At 43.4% G+C, this 15,717-nt stretch overlaps 1 protein-coding gene across 2 annotated transcripts in view; it reads right to left on the reverse strand.

The window, feature by feature from the left end:
* PRKD3 (protein kinase D3) overlaps positions 1 to 9,813 on the reverse strand; it is a 40,104-nt gene extending 30,291 nt beyond the window's left edge. For both annotated transcript variants that reach the window (XM_065729415.1, XM_065729406.1), the window contains exon 1: positions 9,019 to 9,813. In XM_065729415.1, coding sequence (XP_065585487.1) covers positions 9,019 to 9,309 — 291 coding nt within the window. In that variant the 5' untranslated portion in view covers positions 9,310 to 9,813. The remainder of the gene's footprint in view (positions 1 to 9,018) is intronic.
* Between the last annotated feature and the right edge of the window lie 5,904 nt (positions 9,814 to 15,717).

The raw sequence follows: 15,717 nt of genomic DNA on the forward strand, positions 1-15,717 counted from the left end.
ACAAGAAAAGGGCAGAAGTAGACCCTGGAAAGCAATGAGTATCAATCAATCAGCTTCTTTGGCCTTTTCATTTAACACAGAACTCAATCAAACACAAGGTGTGAATAAACACACAGAAGTGCTCAACAGATGACAGGAAGAGCATGGGAAAAAGCACAGAACAGCATCCGACAAGCTTGCAATTGATTAGGCAGAAAGTAGACTACAGTTTGGTAATTTAGAACTGGCATAGTCAGTAACAGGGTCTAAGCTGCATGAAGCCTGTGGTATATCATTTGTCCTTAGCTAAAGTAGCCGAAGACTTGTTTCTACCAGACCAAACACATAATGAAGGTATCCGTCCTGCCCATTGTTTTCACACTCCCTTCCCACTCAGAGAGAAAATAATTTCCTCTTTCCGGCAGCAGTTTCATCCAAAATATTAAAGTGGCCCTCTCTATTTTGGTGTGAGTGTCCTGCACGTTTACAAACCTTCACAGTGGGCTTCTGTGGGGTGCAGAGGCCTTGAGGGGCTATTTTATATTCCTTACAAGAAGCTAAAGGGGTTGGTCACTGTCCAACAACTGCCCGGACGCCGATGGCCCCTCATACCAAGATTTTCCTCCAGTCCCACATACAGAAAAACTTATTTGTAAATCTGGCCCTCCTGTAAGGCTAGAAAGCCTTCAATTACTAAGAAAGTATGTTGTATTTACAGGATTTGAATATATGCTATGAAGTATTACTCCTTGATCTCATATGTACTGTATAGCCACATATCACATTTATGTTAGCATCAATAACAGAAAGTTATACATTCATGCAGCATTCAATTATTCCTCAAGACAGTTTCTAATTATAGCATATCAACTGCATCACATTGCTGACTAACCACAACAATGAAAGGGAGAGAAAGTTAGCACATACAGAAGCTACCTGCCTGCAGATAAACGTGACACTTCTTATTGATGCTGGTAGTTAACTTCAGCTGTCAGGAAGAGCAACTGATGGTTCAGAGGTGGTCTTAACTATTGCCTCTTTGTTCTCAGTTCACAAGCTGACCTAACAAACCACAGATTTTATGGACCATCTATGATATTTCACAGATTTAAGACCCTTCCTTCTGATAAAGATATACCTCTTTTTTTCATTCCTCAAGTCCATAAATCTATCATGCAGCTGCCAGAATATCGCTACATGCTGAGTGTAGGGTATCCCACCCCAGTAACTAGAGATCACAATCACATACAAAAAAAGCATTTCTTGTAAGAGCTGTAATCATATATACTCTGCACATTACATCATTTACCCATTCTCAAGATCTGGGTTTCATGTAAAGTGCACACTTAGAGACTCAATTTATTTCTATGGAACAAAAGTATTGTAAAAGAAAAATAAAAATCATCCATCCAGCTAGAACTGTTGGCAACAACATCCTCAAACAGCTCTACATTAATTAAAATGACCTTTTAAGTTGTTTTTCGGGTGTGCTTATGATACTGTAGTTACACGTTTTACTGCCCTCATCTCTCAAAAAAGTACAGCTACATGTGGATGAAATTACTTGTCTGCTTTCACAACCATAATACCGAATCCCATAAAAGATATTATCTCTATTTACAAACATCATCCTGATAAACAGCAGAATTACAACCCCAGGCCTAACAAGACTAACAGCATTCTGCGCTAACAGGTATTGGAAGAAGCCTGTATGCAGCCTCTGCAGATACATGACAGAGTTCATCCAGAACATACTTCTATACATTTCGTACAGCCAAACTGCTGGAACACCTATGCATCCACGCTGCCAGCAAATAGAAGAACCAGAGCGAGTGAAATCAAGCACCAGCAACTGGAGCAGGGCTGCAGCCTCAAGTAGCTTGTGTATTCAGGTGTCAGCAACTAGGGAAACTGGGATCCAGCAGCCACTGCTGGGCAGCGCACCTGAGCCTAGATCATATATATGTATATGCTGCCGCTACCAGAGCTCCGCCCTGAACCACCAAAGGGAGCAGGACAAGGCTGCTGGTAGTGCTGGTGCACATGTGAGTGTGTGCTCAGCACAGGAACACAGCTGTGTGTATGGCACCTCTGTGCCTGTGCCCACCAGGAGCACACAGCCTCATTGCTGCCTGAGCGTGCAGCTGTCTCCAGGCTGCAGGATTCAGCCCTCCCTAACCGCAACTTTCACATCTGATAAACAAGCCCTCGCGTTCCCCTGTTAGAAAAGAACAGGCCCCGTTGCACAGAGCCCCTGAGCATTCCTTCCCATTCGCCTGAACTCAGACCGCACACAGGCCCGGGCTGGCTGCCCTACACACCGCCGGCCCCGAGCAGCACAGGTGGCCCAGCAGAGCCCACACCTAACGTGCTTGGCTCGGCTTTGAGGCTCCTGGCGGGCCTGCAGCGCCCTGCGCTCCTCCGCCCCCCAGCGCCATCAGGAATACAGCATTCCTGCTGGCACCTCAGCCAGGATGCGCGTGGACTGCTGGCCAAGAACAACCTCATCGATTAACACAAGGTTGTTTTTTCTGTTGAGGTGCTTTTTTCGCCCCCTCAAGTAGTATCTCTTAACAGAATTTTTACACAAACTTAAACTATGCTCAAGTTGTACACTACCAAATTTCCCTCTCTTGCAGCACAACTTTTATAGCTGTTCTTATGTTCAATTACATGAAGCTGTTAAGGAGGAACACGATCGAGCTCCTTTGATGTGCTAAGAGCTCATAATGTAAACTTGAAGACAAAACTCAAAGCAGAATTTTTTTAAAGCCTGTTTTATTTTACAGGATTTTGTAGCTATTACTTTCCTGCCTAAAAGCCCAAACCATCTGCACAGCCACTCAGAACACAAACTGCTAATCCCAGTATCACTACGTTTCCTAAAAGCAAAAGGGAGAATGTTCCCAGTGCTAACAGTTCCAAAAGAGCATCTAACTGCAGGAAATCACTTTCGGGAAGTCTACGTATGCAACAGACTGTGCCAAGTTCATCTCTGGTACACCAGTATTAACATACACAAAGAATATACGAGGCCCTTTGTACTGGGATGGTACTAGCACAGTTATCACTACTGCATTATTAGGGTTACGCTGAGAAAAACGATTGGCATATCTGGAATGCTTAAACTAAGTATTACAGCATGTCTACTTTTAATTGATAGTGCATTACACTGTTCTTTTTCCCCAGACAAATGCAATATACAACGGCCAGTGTTGCTGGAGCAAAACACAACTGGGTTTCTTTCTATCTTGGCAGTAACTGAAAAATCCTCCTAGTTCAAGTTCCAGGACTTACTTTACAAAGTTCTGGACCAGTTGCCAAAAATTCACACTGGGGAAAAGCGTAGGCGGATATTGTTTCAAGATCCAATATCTCATGACCCATCATAACTCAAAACAAATGCTTCAAATCACTGGAAGTTAATCCCCAAGTCTAATGGTGCAAAACACCCATTACCTTGGAAAGTCTCTTCGTCCACTGAAATCACTCCCATCCATTCTCCTGCATGCTTATGCAGCTATCCACTCCCACTCTTTAAAATCGTGTGCCAAATCACATTATCACACAGAGAACTAGGCTTCAAGCATGGCGTATGAGATACTTCCCTCTCCGGATGCCTCAGTACAGACATACTTGGACTACTGCTTGGCTAGGTTTTCCAGCACAGGAACCTATTAACGTGCTGCAGATGCTCTACTGCCTGTATGTATTTCATCTCCGTGCCCCCTAGCCCCCATTTTATTGGAGGCCTCTTCGCTTCCCGTGCTCCAGCTCTCTTTACTCTGCTGCCTTATTTAGCTCCTACAAGGAAAGCAGATGGCAAGTCAAGAAGGCAGACCAACAGGGAAAAAACATTCAAGTACAGCTGATGAGTACAAAGCATGGTTTGGATTAATTTTAGAGCCATTCAAAAATAAGCACCATGAACCATTACAACATCAATTTGGAGGGGAAAAAGAAAAGTGGTTACACTATCGCTACCTTTTCAGTACACCAAATTACTAAAAATGCATCTCTGTAACTCTCAGAGTAACGTAGATCAATTGTAATACAATCCTTGCAATGGGATTCTTTAACTTCTCAGTATTTTATTAGTAAAACATCTGTTAACAGTTTAGAAATCATTTTACGCTTCAAGTCAACACCTCTGCCACAGACAGCTTAGATAGTTCCCCGCTATTACGACAGTGTCCAAACCTTCAGAAGACAGCTCATAGTCATTCCACATGCTTTGGTCTCTTCACAACATTTCTTACCCTCTTCAGCAGCCATTAAAGAAGAACTATCAGTCTAAATCACTGTAGTTCAGTTCCATTAAGACTCATTCTTCGGTATACAAATAAAACAAGCATACAGGTAATTGTCACTTAGAAAAGACGTTATTCATATGTTTTACATGTCAGGTGTTTTTTCTCCTATTTTCAAAGCAAAATGTTTGGACAAATCTCCTCAGCTTTTGTCCCCTTCCCCCAAGTGTAGTTCACCTTCAAAGAGAACTGGCTAGTTTTCCAAATAATCCAAGGACTTCAGTCGTATCTGTGTTATCAAGAATGAAATCTCAGCCAGACTAAGTAAAACAATAGGCAGAACAACCAAGAAAGCACATCCTCACTGACAGGATCACATGCAATTCTGTTATTTTACATTTTCAACCGAGGAATACTATGTACCAGGACCAAGACACTTACAAGGGCAACTGAAGTATGAAACAACAGAAGCAGAAAGATTCACAAGCTGGTGTAACATGTAGAATTAAACTCCTTTTGAATGCAACTATACTTGTCAGGCAGTATTCTCAGCACCTTATGCAGTTCAGAACACTGAATAAATAAATGAGTGCATACACGTTAAGCACTGTGTAAGTAGCTATTAACAAATCAAAGCCTGAATGAAGGCAAGGGGAAATGACATACTTAGCACAAAACAATCAGGGAATTAACATTAGTAAGAAACTGTCCATAAGAAAAAAATTGAAGTGAACAATGACGCCTTAAGACTCTGTATGTAGAGAGAAAGATGAACAACAAAAAAAAATCATGAAAAGAATAGTGAAAAAGATTAAAGTACAAAGAAGCATAAAGAAAGATAGGAATCTAGTCATAAGAATGCACAAACAAAATCGACGGTAGGAAACAATTACTTATGTAGTCAAAAGAATGACCAAGTTGGGATAACCAAAATTAAGGACAGTAAAAATGTTATTCCCAGAAATTCAAAGACATGAAAAACAGGAGTAAGAGGAATTGGGATGAAAGCAACAGGTGCTAAATACACATTTCAAACTTACACATGAACAAATGAGAGAATTTTGAGACCACAGAAATGAAAAGAGAGCATAGAGGAGAGCTGGTTCAGGGACAGCAGAATTGCAAACATCGTTAGTGGAGATGATTTAAGAACAGATCTGAAACAAGAGAGGCCACAGAAGAAAAAATTACATTCGGAGGTGAATTCAGAAAGATAAGATCCAACACAGAAAAAAAAAAATACAAGGCTGGATCAAATTCAGTAGGAAAAGATAAAAGACAAGAAACAAGGGTAGAAAGCATGAATGGAAAACTAGAAATATAAAGGCAGAGAAAGATAAGGAAAACAGTGACAAAGTAAATTTGGGTTGGCTTTGGTTTTATTTTTTTCTTTTGAATTAGGAAGCACAGCCACAAGATGTTATGAAAATACAGAGGGAGGTTTATTAATCAGTAGGACAGAATAAGTGCCCCCCTTGACTCTAAGTGGGTGCAGTGAAGTGGAAAAAAGAAAAACTAGATAGGAAGATTAGAAACAGATTGTAGAGGTTGGCAGCATATCAGCACTCAAGTCAAAGAGAAGGCAACGGTAGGAAAGAGCGATGTCATTTTTGCTCAAACACCCTAAGACAGAAGAGCAAATGGCCCACTTCAGGGCAAAATACAGCAGGGGCATTGGGAGAAAGGGATGTAAAAAAGGAGGATACTGCACATTACTGAAAATGAGAAGTATCGAGTATAGGTTAATCAACGAAAAGGGTAGATAAGAGAAGTTTCAGAGTCACAAAAGTAAAGATACACAAGTGTAAGAAAAACTTGCCTTCCAAATACTCGTGCTATTCAAGTAATAACAACAACAAAATGTTTTTTTCATTTACAGCTTTTACTTTAACTAGGAGAAATCAGTAAACTGGAATAAAGCACTTACAACACCATATGCTGTTTTACACAATTCTCAGTTTGCAGACAGTGGTGCATCACCACATGCAAGCTTCTAGTTTTAGACTAGCAAGCAGCATGCTCTACTTCTTCATATCTGGAACAAACAGTGTTTAAACACAAGATTAAGAACTTGTATCTGTAATACTTTATCACGATGCAAGGACACATTCTGTCCACTTAAAACTTATGCTACGGATGTCTGTCTGCTTTTAAACACATTCTCTATTCCCATCTGTTCTTGCTTTGGTTCTTCTTCAGACTCTCCCTGACAACTGTACATCTGGTACATCAATATACAACAATCTACATAAGGAATGAACAGAAAAGATGGATTAAGACTAGGATCAATAAACCTGAAGCGTCCCTATCATGTTTAAAGACAGGATTTTCTGAGGACTTCTTTTAAGCACTCCAAAATGCAACACCATTAACACAGCAATCCTTGAATTCAACTTGAAAGTGCAGTTGTGGTTCTCTCCTGATGGTTAGGACATTTTTAACAGAGCTGTGAGACTCATCAAACCTTTGCACTGCTCATCTCTCTCTTCTGCAAATACATGCCCGCTGCTTCTTCAGTTTCAGTTCTGCTGGTGCTACTTTTAAGCACCCTTCTGCAAATACTGAACAAGCTGCACAGAATGGCAGCGTCTGAAACAGGAAGCACAAGTGATCATTGCCAACACAGAAAGATGGGCAAGACAGAAATCACTGTGAAAATGCATTAGGTAAATAGTGCTTAGTTCCTAACAAAACTGCTCCCTCAAATAAGTTTTGTTCAAGACAGGCAGAGAAACACAAGTCTGAGGTAAGATTTAAATAAGTGAGGGAACTTCTATGTAATTGTAGTAGAGTAGGATACCATTCAAACAAGAAGACAAGCTATGAACAGTTCCAAATATAAAAGACATTTCTCCTTTTTCATTAAAGAAGTGCAGCACTAAATAGAAGGCTAACTGCAGAACTATCACAAGAACTAACTACAGTACCCTAAAGCTGATAACCACAAACCAGTCAAGAAAAGTCAGTTTGAGCTAGCTGCAGAACGCCCGAGCAAAGGGAAGCTTTAACACCACTGAATTTCAAAGGCGTGCCCAATAGCTTCAAATCTGCAACTGGAAAGAACAGACAGCCATATGCACAGCAGAAAAACACTGTTTACAACTTTTTACACAACTCACAGACTTATAATATTAGCACTAACACATTCAATATGCTCGTGACAGCCACCAGATCTACGTATAAAACCCAAGCAGGACATGTTACTGTCAGATAGAGGGTGGAGGGAGGATATTGCCACTTGAGCACCGGGTGCAGAACTCATGAAAGATGAATCCACCACACATTTCCTGATGAGTTTGCTGCTTGCAAGCATGCACTCATTGAGTACTGGTAGCATCAGCTGCAGAGCATGCACTGAAACAGAGCCAGACGGAAAAAGGCAAACTCTGATCCTGAAATCTTGACCAGTTTTGTAGTAGATTAGGCTCAGCGTATAATAATCTCCTGAAGCCATTACAAGAAATTGAGCTAGAGAACAGAAAGGAAAAGTGAGCACAAATATATTTGTTTTCACCTTTCTTCGAGACAGAAGACAGGATATACGCACACACAAAAAGAAGGAGTTACACAGAAAGAAAAAGCAGCCCTTAAAATGGCTGCAAAGATAACACCTAATGCACACAGCACGGGGGGGGGGGGGGGAAAGAAGAAAAGGTTGACCCACATAACTTGTCTGATTAGAAAGGCACTAACATGCCGAAGTACATTGTGGTAAGCCATAAAATTACTATGAAATCAGCCTGCTTGCCAAGTAATTTGTAAACATTTGGAAGATGCAGTAAGTTGTGAGATGGGAAAAAAGATACGCAAGTATATGCAAACAAGAGTTCATATAATATTTGCATTTAGTTTCTCTCAAACTATTAATGGAAAAACAACCATCTCATAAGACTAATCAACAAAAGATGCCAGACACTACAGTGAAAGACATGGAGAAAGCAATTCCCAACCAAACAATCTACTCTCAACTTCCTTTAGGGACAAAAGCAATTACTTCATAATTAATCGCATGAAACAACGTTAACAGCTTCTCAGATTGGTCAGTAGTATGTAACCTACCTAATGTAAATAAGCATAAAACTTGGACACAAAATGAGATCAATATTATTTCATTCTCAGAGAGCCACAATTTTGTAACAGCCCAATCAACATTTCAAAAGCATGGAAAGATTTCTTGTTTGTTTGTTTTTTGGCAACCATCTCTTAATAGAGACTATGTTAATAGTCTTCTCATAAGAGAGCAGAACATGTATCTGGTATAAGGAAGAACAATGCCAGGCCAGCGTTAGCTGTTCAGTGACCTTTCTAATTGTTGTTGCTTTGTTTTGTTTTTTAAATTATTAACTATAAACAACAACAACAAAAGCTAGCATCATGCAAGTCTACAGGCTCACAGTGCACTTCTGCAGCCACAAGGGCTCCTTTGATTACAGCTGGCTATGCTGTACAAAGAATGCCTCATAACAGCAGGAGGAAAGCCAAATTTAAGTAAAAACCCAAGATTGATGACAATCACTGAAAGCAAAAAACATATTCACCATAGTGTGAAAACTAATCCTTGAAAGGAGTTTACTACTGTGCTTCTTTTATTGGATTTCAGAAGCAGGAATGTAACGGGAAGGTTTACTCTGTTTAAATTGAAAAACTTGTATCTTGGGAGTTAGCTAAATCTCTTTGTGTGCAACCGCAAACATCTACCAGGGATCTTTGCATTTCACACTGATATTCCTAGCAGTTTGCTACAAAAGAACCGTTGCCATCAGCAGAACATGGTGCCGTCATATCATACCTTCTGGTAAACTATAGAGCACACGAGGTCTTTAACAGCAGAGAGGGACAAGTCCTGAGCTTCAATGGTGACAGTCTCTCGCGTGAGACCAATCTGCAGAAGGAATGAGACCCCATGCATAGAGCTTCGGGAGTTGGTGAGGCTCTGTGTGCTGAAACTGCCATTGGAGAGGCGGCTGGAGAGCCCCGACAGGGGACTCGAAGACAAACTTGGGGTTTGTGGTGCAGCAGCATGACACGTGGGCGGGGAAAACTTCTGTAAGGATGGGGGAGAAGAGTCGTTTGCTGACATCTGACTTGATTTAGACTGTCGAGATCTCCCTAGTAGTCAAATTCTAAGAACAATGTGGTCGGTTCTTGGGTTGAAATTAAAACAAGGATAATCTAACTTTCCCTTTCTTCAGTTCAGTAAAATCCCCCTGGCCAATAAAATATGTTCATTTCCCTTTCATTATGCACAAGCCAGAAGATGGAAGTTGCTTCAGTTTCAAGGTTCTCTTTCCACAGCCACAATCAGCTGATCAGAAGCAGATTGCTTTCCTTTAGCACCAGGTCCAGACAACAGAGACTTACATAAAGGCCTCAGAGAAATCCACCAGCTCTGTTGTTTTATACTTGCCCTTCATTTTTGTGTTAAAAATTAAAAATAAAAAAACACCTGGAAATGCAGATGGAAACAAATGTTGGTCATTTGTTAACAGCGTCCTCTCTCATTTAACTCCACAGACTGCATGCTAAATGCAAATCCATCTTCATGCAGATAGTCTTTCAGAATGAAAAAAAAAAAGAAGAAAGGTATCCTTAGGCAATAATGGAAGTCCACATGTCCGATGAAATCTCCTCCTTCTACAGAAGATGTATGAACTCATAGAACATGGTTAACTTGGAGATCAATGAAGGTATCCAACTTCATGAAATATTTTAGCTCATGAAATGCAGAAGAATTTCTGAAGACACAAGCGCATTAAATGTAATCTCTAAATTCACCCAAATAACCTCCAGCATTTTGAAATGTTGTACTCTGCCTGTAGGGAAAAAAAGATAAAGTTATTTCACATGAGATGCAAGAAGTTGCATTGCCATTAGCTCTGTTTTGAAGCAGAAGAATCACCAACTCCATTTGCTCAAATCCAGGGTATGTCAGTGTAACGTTTTCTACTTAAAATCTGAAATCAGGTCTTCTTACGCTGTGCGATACGCAAAACAAACCAGACTTCATGCTGCCCAATACATTATCACATCTTTTAATTAGAAGCAATTTAGAATCATAGAGTGATGTGGTTTGGTTTAGAAGGGACCCTTAAGATCATCTAGTTCCAACCCCCTGCTATAGGCAGGGACACCTCCCTCTAGACCAGGTTGCTGACAGCTCCATCCAGCCTGGCCTTGAATGCTTCCAGGGAGGGGACATCCCCAGTCTCACTGGGCATTCTGTTCCAATGTCTCACCATCTAGTAAAGAATTTCTTCCTAGTATTTAGTCTAAATCTACCCTCTTACAGTTTGAAACCATTTCCCCTCACCTTATCACTACCTGCATATAAAACGTCCCTCTCCAGCTTTCCTGTAGTCCCCCTTCAGGTACTGGAATTTAGCAGAGCAGAAAAGAATAAAATAAAAAAAAAAAGTGGGGTAAACCACAGCTGTGCTCTGTAGGCATATGCAGAGCTGCTAGTAGGGAACCAAATTTGTTAAATGCACGGAAACATCCAAAAACCATAATGCCAAGGCTCAGAAAACCTGTACGCAGAACGTACTCTAAAACTTGTATTCAAAACAACTTGAAAACATCCTGCACAAACACTAACTACAGGAGAATTCGCATAGCATGCAATAGAACATCAGTTCATTTGGAAAATAACACTTCATGCGTTTCATGGCCACAGACACCAACCACTTGCTACAAGATGCCGTGCCATCTGATCCAGCACTTCAAGCACTGGCAAGTCAAATGCTCAAACATATCTGCAGTCAACTGCATCTGGACCCAAGCAGATCTCCTGCATTACAGAATGAAGTGAGTCACATTTGCACTTCAATACATTTGGCAGTGCATTGATTTTTAGCTACGGGATCAGCAGTTTAAATGCACCAAAGAACCCCGTCATATTTACCCTGTAGTGCTAGGTCACATCATATGTTTCCAACTACTCATCTATTTTTGCTTAGTTGAGTCAAAACAGGTTAATTAACTAGGACTGCGAATCATGCTTATTAACTTGCCAAATGTGACAGAGATGCTCAAAACTAAACAGTTTCAGATTGCCCATGCAACTTCTTCACACAGAAAAAAAGATTATCTGTATATGGTCCGCATACTGAGATACTGCGTAGCACACTGTTTTTCAAGAAGTATGGGACCATATGGGACTTCAAAATCACTAAGCCTGGATATTTTCCATTCCCTGACATACAAAAAAAAATTAACAAAATTAAATAAATAAGATAAATAATTATTACAATCAAATGAAATGAAATTTTGGAATAGGAGTGTTGGTTTATCACGTGCAATATAGTCCATCGCAGGAGGGAAAACAACTTTTTATACAGGGTGATAGTGACAGGACAAGGGGAAATGGTTTTAAACTAGAAGAGGAGAGATTTAGGTTATCTGTCAAAGGGAAACTGTTTATTCAGAGGGTGGAGAGGTGATGGCAAAGCTGCTCAGAGAAGCTGTGGGTGCCCAATCCCTGGAGGCACTCAAGGCCAGGCTGGATGGGACCTTGGGCAGCCTGAGCTGGTGGTGGTAGCCCTGCCCATGGCACGGGGCTGGGGCTGGGTGGGCTTTGAGGTTCCTTCCAACCAAAACTGTTCTTTGATTCCATAGCTCTCTTCTCATTAGAGCTATGGCTCATAACTGGTAAGGGACTCCATTTAACAGGTTACGCACTCCACATATTCACCAACGTAACAGCTCAACAATCACTGCCACTGCCTTCAGAAAGGTGCATAAAGAAGCTGGGCTACGTGAACTGCAGCACTGGAAGGAAATGGTGACCAAAATTCCTAATGAAGCTCCAGAAGAGAGAACAAACTGACACCTGGACTTTCTGCACAGGCATCTACAAAGCAACGTCTGCAAACGCCCAGGAGCTGCTGGGCTGCTGGCAAAGACACCTGAAAAGGACACTTATGCCCTGAAGAGCATGTTAACCGGGGTACCCATAAAGGACATAAACAGGAAGAGAATAAGGGCAGCAGCTGTAGCGCTGAGGTACTTTCCTCAACCAAGCAACTTCACAGAGCCTTCAGTCTTGCTTGAAGATGACTTACTTTTGCGCTCACAGACACCAAAGACAAAAAACCCCCAAGCCTTAGGGGCCGAGCCGAAAACGAGCAACACCTAACCGACACCACACGGCCCGGGAAAGCTGCAAGATGCGAGACAACTAACGGCTGTGCTCTGCTAAAATTAACCAAACGCAAAGCAGCCCAAACACGCAGCGAAAGCACAGGGACGCCTTCCTCGCTAGACCGCTATAACTGCATTGACCACAAGCGCGGTTCCCGACAGGAACTTTCCGAGTCCGCCTCCGCCCTTCCCCGGCACGGCGGCCCCGCTCCCGACCCCCGCCGCTCCGTCCCGCCGCTCCCCGCGCCCTCACCTGCCGCGCCGCCGCACGCCGCCTGCCCGAGGGCCGCAGCCGCCCCGCACGCATCTCCCCCGCCGCGCAGCCCCGCGGCTCTCCCCGCACGCACCGGAGCCGCCCGGGCCGGGCTGCGGCGCGGGGGCTGCCGGGAGCTGTAGTCCCGCGAGCCCACCGCAGCCCGGGGCGCCGCGAGGAGGAGAACTACAGCCCCCGGCGCTCCCCCCCCCCCCCCCGCCCCGCTAGCGGAGCGCATGCGCGCTCCGTCGTCAGAGTTTCCGTTACTTTCCTCGGCTGTGGCGGCGGCGGCAGCCCGGAGCCGCTAACGGGACGGCTCGGCGCCCGCGGTCCCCTCGGCTCCCGCCGTGCCGCACTACGGCTCCGCGCCGTTCCCGCCCCTCCATCCGCGCCCGCTTTCTCTTCACCTTTCCGGGCGGCTGTTGGCGCGGCTCAGCCCCGCGGCCTCGGCCCTTCGGCTCCGCACAGGAAATGCTTGACCTAGTGTGTCACCGGATCGCGCCGCCGCCGCGCTGAGCTGGCGGCTCCGAACGGCTCGGCGCGGCTCAGGCCCCGCGCTGCGCTCCGTGCCCCGGCGGGGAGCTGCCGCCTCCTCTGCTTCGCACACACCCGCTGCTCCCGCTCCCCGTTAGCAGCAGTGCTTCTGCATCTCTGGAACTACTTTTAATCAGAACTGGAGCAGCGAAGCGCTGATTCTGCTTTTAACCGGTTTAAAATGCTGAAAAACACCCTGGGACTTTTTAATGGAGGCTATTCCACGAATAAAGGATGTTCTGGCCAAAGTTCGGCACCAGATAACTGAGCAATCTTCATTTCCCTCTTCCTCCTGAAGTGGGACTCCCACACGCCTCCACCAGCGTGAGTTCCGATGTGTAGCACAGCAAGGAGTCACACTGCAGAGCATTTAAAGCCTCTCGCAATCTGAGTAACAGCCCCACAGCAGCCATTTGTGGACACTACCAGATGGACATCGGGAATTACCACAGCCACTGCGCAGCGATTATACTTCTTTGCAGAGAAGCTCAGCTTTGTATCATCCGCAGTGATGATATGGTCCCCATCCACAGTTGGAGACATTTAATCTGCTGCTCTAAGCCATAATATCTGCTTTTTCATAAATGAGAACAGAAGATGGATTAGTTAAAATCAATTTATTATAAAACACAGGAAAGCATCCATCAAAACAGAGCAAGCAGTTTTAAGTTTTCACACAACGGTACTTTCTACTAAACAAACACTCCTGCAGCATCCAAAAATGCTCTATTTGCAAAGATCTCTGAGCAAAACACATCTGAAAGCAGCTTTGCATGTCAGCAGCTATATATAGAGAAGCACATACAGCTGTGTCTATGCCCAGCGGAGCCTGTGTGCTCATGTAGCACAGCATTACAGCAGCACCAGCCCCGACTGTGCCAACTGACACAACTGTTCTGTTCTGAAATGCTTGCAACTCTCATAATTAGTGATTTCCTTTGCAATTCATTGAAGCCCTTCATCTTTTTCAGAGCCCACATCAGTCTCAGAGCTTGTTTTCACTGCGGAGAGCTTTCCCTACTGAACGCAGCTGCACTTCACTAATTGCTATCTCCTATAGCTGCAAGATGACAGGAAATACGGGCAACTTAACGCTGTATTTATTTACTTTTTCAAACCCCACTTTCTCATTCTACACAGGTCACTGTAACATAGAAAAGCTGCATTCAGAACAATGGCTTTTTAACTCTACAAACACATCCTTTTTTTTTTTTTTTTTTTACTTCTATAGCATTGTGTCAGCAAATGAAAACTTAATGTATTCATTTCTATGCACCAATCTGATGCGTGGAACATCATCTACCTTGGTTACAAAGAAGGCAATGTCCTAGGAGAGCTGACTGGTGCATTTGTCTGAGAAATTCCACAAGCCTATACTGCCATGATTATTTTTTCACTACTTTTGACACCGAGCTTGCATAGCAAATGTGCCTGTGCAAGCAGATCTACCAGAAGTGACTGCAGAAAGAGATTTTCCTTCCGCCCCCCACCCCACACCCTGTATATTTTATTGTTGTTGCAGTTCAGAGTCTCTTTCCCCTCTACCCCTCTGCTATAGGAGAACCAAAAAAGCATTAGGAGCTCAGGTTTGGTTTGGATAAAATCCTGCAATGTGGATGAATTACCTCATCGTCATGGTTAAAGCCCTCAACTGAACTTAGTCCTAAAATCCACCTCCGAAGAAACAGTGAACAGTTTAGTACAGGCTTCAAAATCGTGGAATCGTGCCTTCGATCAGCACAGCAGCTCAGGCCCTTAGGATGCACTCAGGCCTTCAGGCTCCCTGTGGCACCAGCCGTGCCACCTTTGCTGCAGCTGTCAGACACTGGAAATCTCAGCCTGCACAACCCACCTCGAGCATGAAATATTAGCTGGACTGGAAGCACAACGAGGCACATGGAATCTCCTCTCCTTGCCTGTTAGCTGCGAGAGCTGAGCATCAGAAAGCTCCAATCGTACTGCTGCTGCCAGCTGTGCTCCCGGGCCTCAGCAGATGGCACTGTCACATCAGCCTGGGTGCAGGAAAGAAGCAGTACAAAGACTGTTTTCACAGGTAATGCTTGTTTTTCTTCCTATACATACATATACATTCTCTGATTGATACCTAGCTACATCTATTTGAATTGCAGGTTAATAGACCAAATGAATAAGAGAGCAGCTAACCACTGATGCCTTTCCATTTTGGCAGTATGGAGCAGGGCTAAACAACGCATTTCTCCGTTACAAATCACTGGAAAACAAAATGTTCATTATATATCTTTTCTTTTTAACTTCTGTACTATTTTCTAAAGAAGTTACGTAATTCTCTGCTGAGATTTCCAAGTCAATGACCTTGAACAATTTCACTCATATTTTAACAAAAAACAGTTTCCCAGCTGCCACCATCCCATGCCTAAATACTTTCATACAAATTCTCCTTATTTCACTCTTTGTAGAGCTGCTCTGAAAGCACAGGAAGGCTGCTGCTTCCCTCCCTCCCCCAGCTGCTGCAGCAGTGAGCACAGGACTGCTTCAGCGATTGGAGTGGGAGGGTGGGGGAAAAGGGGGAAAAAAAAAAAGCTT

The sequence above is a fragment of the Cyrtonyx montezumae genome, unplaced genomic scaffold, assembly GCF_038088225.1.
Source record: "Cyrtonyx montezumae isolate F1298 unplaced genomic scaffold, pur_monq_1.0 scaffold_0, whole genome shotgun sequence".
Classification (NCBI taxonomy): Eukaryota; Metazoa; Chordata; class Aves; order Galliformes; family Odontophoridae; genus Cyrtonyx; species Cyrtonyx montezumae.